This window comes from Protomyctophum parallelum (assembly GCF_964188405.1).
Source record: "Protomyctophum parallelum genome assembly, chromosome: 23".
Lineage (NCBI taxonomy): Eukaryota > Metazoa > Chordata > Actinopteri > Myctophiformes > Myctophidae > Protomyctophum > Protomyctophum parallelum.
Genome location: NC_139715.1, coordinates 30,395,686 through 30,405,353, shown reverse-complemented (window position 1 = coordinate 30,405,353; position 9,668 = coordinate 30,395,686). Strand labels below are relative to the sequence as shown.

Here is a 9,668-nt window from a genome sequence, read left to right as displayed (position 1 = left end):
GGGGAACCTCCTGAGGAAGTTCAAGAACAGTAACGGTTGGCAGAAGCTCTGGGTCGTCTTCACCAACTTTAGCCTGTTCTTCTACAAATCTCACCAGGTGAGACAACCACCCTACAAACCCCCTACAACCCCCCTAAAACCACCCTACAACCACCCTACAACCACCCTAAAACCACCCTACAACCACCCTACAACCACCCTACAACCACCCTAAAACCCCCCTAAAACCACCCTACAACCACCCTAAAAACACCCTACAAGGCTACAACCACCCACCCGACGCATCGTTTATAAAAACTATATATATATTACATCACGAAAAATGTTTTTGAAAGTTTGTCAACTCTTCAGAAGGTTCTATATTTCTGCATGAATATGATCCTAAAACATCATATTTTCACACACACACACACACACACACACACACACACAAACACGTCAAAAAAGTAGATAAAGAGAACCCAATTATACAAATGAGACAAATGCAACCTGGTTGTTAAAGAATATTTTCAAATATTGTTATTCAGGCGCGTAAAGCCCCTGGATCTTTGAGCAGGTTTTTTTTGCAGGTTTGCGTGGAGCGTTCTACAACACGCCATCCTAAATGTTTAGGTTTGCGTGGAGCGTTCTACAACACGCCATCCTAAATGTTTAGGTTTGCGTGGAGCGTTCTACAACACGCCATCCTAAATGTTTAGGTTTGCGTGGAGCGTTCTACAACACGCCATCCTAAATGTTTAGGTTTGCGTGGAGCGTTCTACAACACGCCATCCTAAATGTTTAGGTTTGCGTGGAGCGTTCTACAACACGCCATCCTAAATGTTTAGGTTTGCGTGGAGCGTTCTACAACACGCCATCCTAAATGTTTAGGTTTGCGTGGAGCGTTCTACAACACGCCATCCTAAATGTTTAGGTTTGCGTGGAGCGTTCTACAACACGCCATCCTAAATGTTTAGGTTTGCGTGGAGCGTTCTACAACACGCCATCCTAAATGTTTAGGTTTGCGTGGAGCGTTCTACAACACGCCATCCTAAATGTTTAGGTTTGCGTGGAGCGTTCTACAACACGCCATCCTAAATGTTTAGGTTTGCGTGGAGCGTTCTACAACACGCCATCCTAAATGTTTAGGTTTGCGTGGAGCGTTCTACAACACGCCATCCTAAATGTTTAGGTTTGCGTGGAGCGTTCTACAACACGCCATCCTAAATGTTTAGGTTTGCGTGGAGCGTTCTACAACACGCCATCCTAAATGTTTAGGTTTGCGTGGAGCGTTCTACAACACGCCATCCTAAATGTTTAGGTTTGCGTGGAGCGTTCTACAACACGCCATCCTAAATGTTTTCATGGTACGCCGTTCGTGAAACGTGCTGCTGCTCTGCAGCGTGCCATGCCAACATTTAACCCATTCTGACCTGAGATCAGATTCATACGAGGTTTCCGCCGGACACACACTGGTCCTGATGAACCCATTCTGACCTGAGATTAGATTCTAAAAATGTCAGTCGCTCTTCGATTTTTCAAAAATAGCAGACCTACAAGCTCGTATCGAGCCACTCGGTGGCGCGATATGAGCTTGTAGATCTGCTATTTTTCAATAGCTAAAGCATAACATGATGCCGACACCAAAATGGGTGCCCGTTCAGAATGGGTTAAAGAAATTAAAAGTGCCTTAAACCGAGAGTTCCGTGAGTGCTGGTTTTCTCTTTTAGAGATGTTTCCGTTACTTTTCAGTTGGTTACCCGACTGCGCAGCCGGTAAAAATGCTCAAGACGTTTGAGACTATTTGGAGACAGTTGTGTCAGAGCTACTACCCTGATGAATTGGACAGCCTCCTCTTTGTAACCCTGTGGGCTGCTGTATGTTCTATTCTTCATCACGTTGTCTCTCCTCTTCCTCTCAGGATGACTATCCACTGGCCAGTCTTCCTCTACTAGGGTACTCTGTCACGGTCCCCTCAGAGTCTGAGAACATCCACAAAGACTATGTCTTCAAGCTCCAATTTAAGTCCCACGTCTACTACTTCAGATCAGAGAGTGAATACACATTTGAAAGGTACAGTATTGGGGAGTATTACAAATGTAAAACAATTCTTTTAGAAAAGATAAACTCCCTGAAAAAATGCATGTCAAAGTCGAGTGTAAATTCCTAAGAAGGCTTTGGAGAATAATTTCTGCAATACACCTCTGAGATGATACTTGACCAAAGCGTTTACAAAAAGGCTGTGACAATTTGGTTGCTGCTAGGATATAGAATATCTGCGGAAGTAAAAAGATATCTGCGTAATTTTGCCAAATTCTGTGTTTGATGTTTGTAACTTTTGTTGTCTGTGGCTCAATGGCTGCAAGACAAGCTATTTTCCTCAAGGGGTCAATAAAGTATCAACCTAGCATTCGGTGCATTAAAATGGAAAGCATTTCTTGTTCAAATGATTTGAGGAAAACGTCATTTTCATGTGTTGTTCTCGTGGTGACAGTGTCTGACGGCACACAATGTACTGTACGGAGGTGATATTTGCGAGAAGGGTTTTGTAAATCATTTATGAAGTTAGGAAATATTTGTGTTGAAATATGTAGTTTTATGCAAATTAAGCAACTAGTCGACTATTCAACTAGTCGACTAGCAAATCCACTAGTCGACCTTGTTGGTACTATAGTTGACTAGTTGATAAGATTTTGTAGGCCTCAAGATCAGGTAGATTATAGTTATAGTCACCAATGTACACAGTTTTTAAATGTACAAATATTTATTTCTACATACTGGAATAGGTAGTTAAACAACTCGTCGACTAGTAATCTAGGCAACTGGTATAAAAATGACTAGAAATGAATGCCCTACTGCCTTCACACACACACACCATGAACGGCCCTCTGCTCCTCTCTCTCTCTCTCTCTCGGCAGGTGGATGGAGGTGATCCGCAGCGCCACATGCTCTGCCAGCCGCCTCCTGCCCTCCAGGAAAGACCCCTACTGATCCCCCCCCCCCCCCCAATCAAGCCCACCCCTCTGTAGAAAGACACTCCCATTTACGATACAGCCACATCGAGGTACACTGCGTATAGGTTCATCCGGTCGTTGGGGGGGGAAACGGCTCTGTCGATGAGTTCAGGGCATGAAAAGCTGACTCAAATCAGTGTTGCTGAATTGTTTTAAACGTACAGTACAGTACACCCCCCCCCCACCCTTAGACAAACTACAGAACCCTTCTCCTCACTTGTACGTGTTGTAGTACGGACTTAAAAAAAAAAAAAAAAAAACATGATCTCTTTCACGCCACTAGTGGGAGATTAGAGATAATCTCTCATCCACTGTGTAATTTAAATCTTAAATCATTTTGAACGCCATTCAAGTGGAAGTGCACACACAGCATCGCTGCTGTTGTTTCCTGTCATTATTTCAAAGGATACGTGTTTGTTTCAACTTGGGTTTTGCTCATTGGTTTTTAATTAAGCATTCGGCGAGCTCTACGCTCTACACTGAAATCATTCATTTCGGTGCAGAGCTTCAGATACCATCTGCTTCCATGAAAACGTAACTGCAACCAATTGTTGTGCTATTTTCTTTTGCTGTATGTTGGCCTATCATGACCCTGAATACAGTGAATAGGGACACTAGGGTTCACATCATTTAGGCACACGGCTTATCGAGCAGAGGAATGTGCTAACACATTCTCTGTCCTCCATTCTGCTGGTGGAAACTAGCATACGAAGTGCCAGACAGTATGGTGTGTTAACGCATTTAGGCCTGATGTCGAAAAAATATAAAATGTGTTCTAAATCCTGACAGTTCTGTCTCCACATTTTCACGATTTTTCTAAAATAGCAGACCTACAAGCTCGTAGCGCGGCACTCTGTGCCGCGCTATGAGCTTGTAGATCTGCTATTTTTCAATAGATAAAGCGTAACATAATGCTTAAAACACCAAAAAGGGTTCCCTCCCAAAATGGGTTGAAATATGTGTTAAATGGCTCTATATTCCAATTTCCGTGTCCCTTGTTATTGAACCAAAACTCTATACTGTAGCAATAATTGCTATCAGAATATAAAACATACGGTATATATGTACAAATATATACAAAAGAATATCAATAACGACACTTTTAATCATACCCAATGAGTACTAACAACAAAACTAACAAAATACACCCCAAGTTGAAAACCAAATCATCCTTAAAGGTATATTCAGTGATTTCACTAAAAAAAACGTAGGTTTCGTTTTTGGCTGTGGGACCCAGCCTTTCGTCCAATCAGGATAGAGAGTCAAAAACAAAACCTAAGGTTTGTTGACCCCCAGGGGTTAACTGGGGACAGGGAGGAACTCCTTATATGGTCAGCACACTCTATAGTAGGGAGGATTATCACAACAAAACAAAAAAATAAGTGATATTTGAATTAAGTGAAATCACTGAATATACCTTTAATGCTCTTTGAAGCCAACGATATGATTGCCTCATTGAATGTGTTTACAAGTGTAACAATATCCTGCTAATTGTCACTCAGGATATTATAATTTCATTTCTTCGTAAGCCTATATAGCATAATGTTCCCTGGGGGTGAAGGTTCAGAGGAGGAGGAGGACAGAGGGGCACCCGTTGAACATTGAAACACGAAGTGCGACAAGCATCATATCCGGATCTCGGTTGTCAAGGAACGGTTTTCTGCCATTTCCGAGAAGCCTGGAATCTTTTCACCGTCGGATTTTTGCGATGGGTGTAAGCTCTGTTTACAATGAGTATTAGTTTTGCTGAATTGTTGTATACGGGGGGGTATCGATGCTGAGGATATGTAAATATATTAACGGCTTATTCTGATTATACTGTAAGTTCTGTGCTGGAATCTGTGGAATATTGTGCACCTGCAAACACACTCAACTGCGAGACCTGTTTGTTTGTGTGACAATCTATACATAACAAATTAACCCATTCTGACCGGGCACCCATTTTGGTGTTAGCATCATGTTATGCTTTAGCTATTTAAAAATAGCAGATCTACAAGCTCATATCGCGCCACCGAGTGGCGCGATACGAGCTTGTAGGTCTGCTATTTTTGAAAAATCGAAGAGCGACTGACATTTTTAGAATCTGATCTCAGGTCAGAATGGGTTTAATCAGACCAGTGACCAGGTGTCCGGCGGAAACCTCGTATGAATCTGATCTCAGGTCAGAATGGGTTAATGTGTCCCAGTATGCCACTTTTTGGAGACGACTGCGAGATTTGTTGATTTTGCTTTTGTAGAGCAAACCTTTGTATGATACTTTGATACACTGTGAAATGTTCCACTTTATTTCTGTGTTTTTATTAGTTTTTATTTGTTCATTTTCTCAGAACAACAGAGATTGAAATCTTTCAGAGCCAAACGTCTGCCTTTGTGTATTTGATCTGGTTTCCGGATTTTTATCATTTTAAATAAAGATGATGAAAGATTCTCTTGATGGACCAATGCCAGTGAAGTTGACTTCTTCGTTTCCATGAATAATGCCTTGGGAGTTGGAATTTATGTAAACTTATGGGGGGGGGGGGGGGGGTGCATCTTGAGTTACAGTGGGTAATGTAGAATGTTGTGACCAAAACTGTGGCCCTGAAACTTGAACCATACCTATCCAATGGAAAGAACAAAGTAAAAAACTGTATAAAAATAATAAAAGAAAATAATGTGGTTGGCAGAGAGACAACCTCGTTATAGAATCAGAATCCTCTTTATTGTCAAGTTTAAACACAAAAAAGTGTGTGATTATTATTTTTTGCATAATTCTAATAGTGTTATTTTTCCAAGAAACAAATGGAAGAAGAGGAGGGTTGTGGGGTCAGGCGATCAAGACAAGAAAGACAAATTGAGAATCTTGTTCCACACAGACAGCAGGGCCGTAGGGTCTCAAACAGTAGGGTCACAGACAGCAGGGTCGTAGGGTCACAGACAGCAGGGCCGTAGGGTCTCAAACGGTAGGGTCACAGACAGCAGGGTCGTAGGGTCTCAGACAGCAGGGTCGTAGGGTCTCTCTCAGCTAATTTACAAACGGCACACAAACAAGACAAGGCCAGCTTAACCACTTCCAACCAGGCGTCCCTATTTTGGTTAAGAAGGTGGAATAAGGGGGCGTGATGGTACCCCAAATACTCCATATTTGTGCAAGACTGACATGAATCTCCAAAATATTTGGGCATGGCTGACATCCTACTGATGACGTAATACAATGACGACATGACCAGGTACGTTGCAGCACCATCCTCTGTCAAATACGCCTCGGCGGAAAAGATTCCAGAGCTTCCGGATGGCATCCAGTGGATCCGACGGTGGGGACGACGTGTGCCTTGGTCAGGGCGTAAGCGACAAGCCGCCCAACGTGTTGGTGTACACGGGGGGCTGTGAGGAGCGCTTCCAGAGGATCCGTGTCCGCCTCGCCGAGTGCGTCGACATGGACAGCTGTGTGGTTTACCCACTGCAGACTCGTCAAGTCCTGCGTGAGCCATGGATGCAGAACACCAAGCTTCTGGTGCTGGCAGAGGAGGAGCCCCTCTCGCCCCAGCTACAGGCCCATTTCCTAACCTACCTGGGCCTCGGCGGTCGGGTTCTGGGGCTGTCCTCTACATTCTGCCCCCCGGGACTCCGGCTGGAGGCCAGAGAGCGGCCATGTGGACGGACCAGCAGGCTGAGACTCACCAGGGAGAACGACACGGAGCTGGAGCTCAGCCTGCCGGCCAGCGGGAAGGTGTTTGTGAGGGACACACAAGGAGGAGGAGAGGTGGAGCTGAAAGGGGAGGTCCTGCACGGGGAGAAGGACATGGTCATCGTCAGGCTGGCCCACAGCCAGGGCGGAGGGGAAGCCGTCCTGTGTCAGGTGCACCTGGAAAATACACCAGACTCAAAGGAGGTGACATCGGACGGCTTTGACGAGCTGAAGTCCAGCGACGCACAGCGCTACAAGGTCTTGACTGAGATTCTCTCTTCGCTGGGACTGAGCTGTGAGCTGGACCAGGTGCCGCCGCCTCCAAGTCCTGTGTACGTGTTCTCTACCAGTGAGGCGAACAAGGCCCGCTTCCTGAAGTGGCTGCGAGGTCACGCAGACCCAGACGGTTTTGTCAGGTCATCCAAGGCCCCTCTCAGGCTGGTGTCTGGTGCTAACCTTCAGACTGCGTTGGCTGAGGGGACGCTGGCCCTCGTCACCGAGCCTTCAGAGTCCTTGAGGCTGGAGCAGTTCAGCCTGGACACGTACAGAAAGCACCTTTGGACCCAGACGATGGGCCGTACATTGCTCTACGCTGAGGTTACCCCCACCACCATGGACCTGCTGGAAGGGCTGGTGCAGCATGTACCTGAGCAGACGGGCTTGATAGCCATCGCTGCTCGGCAAAGTCAAGGCCGAGGTCGTGGTGGCAATGCCTGGCTGAGTCCCCTGGGCTGTGCCTCTTTCACACTTGGTATCCAGGTGGAATCCAGATCCAGGCTAGGCCAGAGAATATCCTTCCTCCAACATCTCGCTTCCCTGGCAGTGGTGGAGGCCGTGCGCACCTTGCCTGGATACCAGGACATAGACATGAGGCTGAAGTGGCCCAATGACATTTACTACAGCAACCTGATGAAGCTCGGCGGTGTGCTGGTGACTTCCACAGTCAGTGGACCAACCATCCATCTGCTGGTCGGCTGTGGCTTCAACGTCAGCAACAGCAGTCCTACCGTCTGCATCAATGACCTGCTGGTGCGGCATAACCGAGAGCACGGCACCGGCCTGGAGGCCCTGAGTCCGGCCCAGCTCATAGCGCGGACCGTCACCGCCCTGGAGGACCTCATCTCCACCTTCCAGCGAGGAGGACCAGAAGCCGTCCTGCCCGCCTATTACAAGAGATGGCTTCACGGCGGGACTCGGGTGCGTCTGTGGAGCGAGGAGGGGCCGGAGGCGGACGTGGTGGGCCTGGACGACAGTGGCTTCTTGCAGGTGCACTGCAAAGAGCAGGGCGTCGTGTCCGTGGAGCCCGACGGGAACTCCTTCGACCTGATGGCCAACCTGGTGGTCACGAAGCAGAAGATCTCAATGACCTGACTGGACCTGTGAGGGAGCTTTTCAGAGCCCTGGTGTGTGCTGTCTCGTCCAGAGGGGTCACGGTGGTGGATGCTATTTTGTTCACCGATCTGAGCGCCCACAGAGAACAGGTAGTCATTATCCCATTCTGACCTGAGATCAGATTCATACGAGGTTTCCGCCGGACACACACTGGTCTGATTCAAAAATAGCAGACCTACAAGCTCGTATCGCGCCACTCGGTGGCGCGATATGAGCTTGTAGATCTGCTATTTTTCAATAGCTAAAGCATAACATGATGCTGACACCAAAATGGGTGCCCGGTCAGAATGGGTTATACTCCATACAGTAATGTCTCCATAAGGGCCCTGTTCTCTCTAAACTTCTAAACACATTTAGGCCTGACGTCGACATAAAAGAAAAGTCTTCGGAAAGAATAATATATTCAAAGATTTGTGCAGCATTCACGATTTATTTTTTAAATAGCAGACCAACAAGCTCGTAGTGCTCCACTCGGTGGCGCGCTTGTAGATTGTAGATCTGCTATTTTTCAATAGCTAAAGTATAACATAATGCTTAGTTAAAATACCAAAAAGGGTTCTCGTCCAGAATGGGTTAATCACACAATTAACTTTGTGGGGGGGGTCTATCTTTGCTGAAATTATACTAATCATACATTGGACTAAATGTGAGTACACGGATTAAAGAGGATACACCAGAGAGATGGTTGTTTTATTGATTAAAGGGGATACACATTAGAGATGGTTGTTTTATTGATTAAAGGGGATACACCAGAGAGATGGTTGTTTTATTGATTAAAGGGGATACACATTAGAGATGGTTGTTTTATTGATTAAAGGGGATACACCAGAGAGATGGTTGTTTTATTGATTAAAGGGGATACACCAGAGAGATGGTTGTTTTATTGATTAAAGAGGATACACCAGAGAGATGGTTGTTTTATTGATTAAAGGGGATACACCAGAGAGATGGTTGTTTTATTGATTAAAGGGGATACACCAGAGAGATGGTTGTTTTATTGATTAAAGGGGATACACCAGAGAGATGGTTGTTTTATTGATTAAAGGGGATACACCAGAGAGATGGTTGTTTTATTGATTAAAGGGGATACACCAGAGAGATGGTTGTTTTATTGATTAAAGGGGATACACCAGAGAGATGGTTGTTTTATTGATTAAAGGGGATACACCAGAGAGATGGTTGTTTTATTGATTAAAGGGGATACACCAGAGAGATGGTTGTTTTATTGATTAAAGGGGATACACCAGAGAGATGGTTGTTTTATTGATTAAAGGGGATACACCAGAGAGATGGTTGTTTTATTGATTAAAGGGGATACACCAGAGAGATGGTTGTTTTATTGATTAAAGGGGATACACCAGAGAGATGGTTGTTTTATTGATATAGAATGTCCATATTATTCATATACATTTAAGTGAAGGATCCTATGCAGGAACAAAGGAACAAACAACGGCTGCCTTCAGTGCCTTCGGTGCGGAAAACGAAATTGGAATACCGGAAAACCGACAGTCTGCACTTCACACTTTGAAATCAATAAACAAAGTAGGAGAGTTCAACCTGAGTTTGAGAAAATTAAATTAAATTAAAGAACAGTTTAAAAGCCTATAATGAAACAG

At 45.2% G+C, this 9,668-nt stretch overlaps 2 protein-coding genes across 2 annotated transcripts in view; both read left to right on the top strand.

Annotated features, from left to right (window-relative positions):
* The window catches only part of LOC310854085 (FERM, ARHGEF and pleckstrin domain-containing protein 1-like), a 159,470-nt gene that overhangs the window by 83,532 nt on the left and 66,270 nt on the right, over positions 1-9,668 (top strand).
* On the top strand, positions 6,233-8,075 carry LOC310854087 (biotin--protein ligase-like). The gene has a single exon (XM_083758580.1). It carries the CDS (start codon positions 6,265-6,267, stop codon positions 8,029-8,031), a length of 1,767 nt encoding a protein of 588 aa, XP_083614706.1. The 5' UTR covers positions 6,233-6,264; the 3' UTR covers positions 8,032-8,075.

Coding starts and splice junctions, on each gene's coding strand:
- LOC310854087 (XM_083758580.1), top strand. CDS start 6,265: ATGGCATCCAGTGGATCCGACGGTGGGGACGACGTGTGCCTTGGTCAG.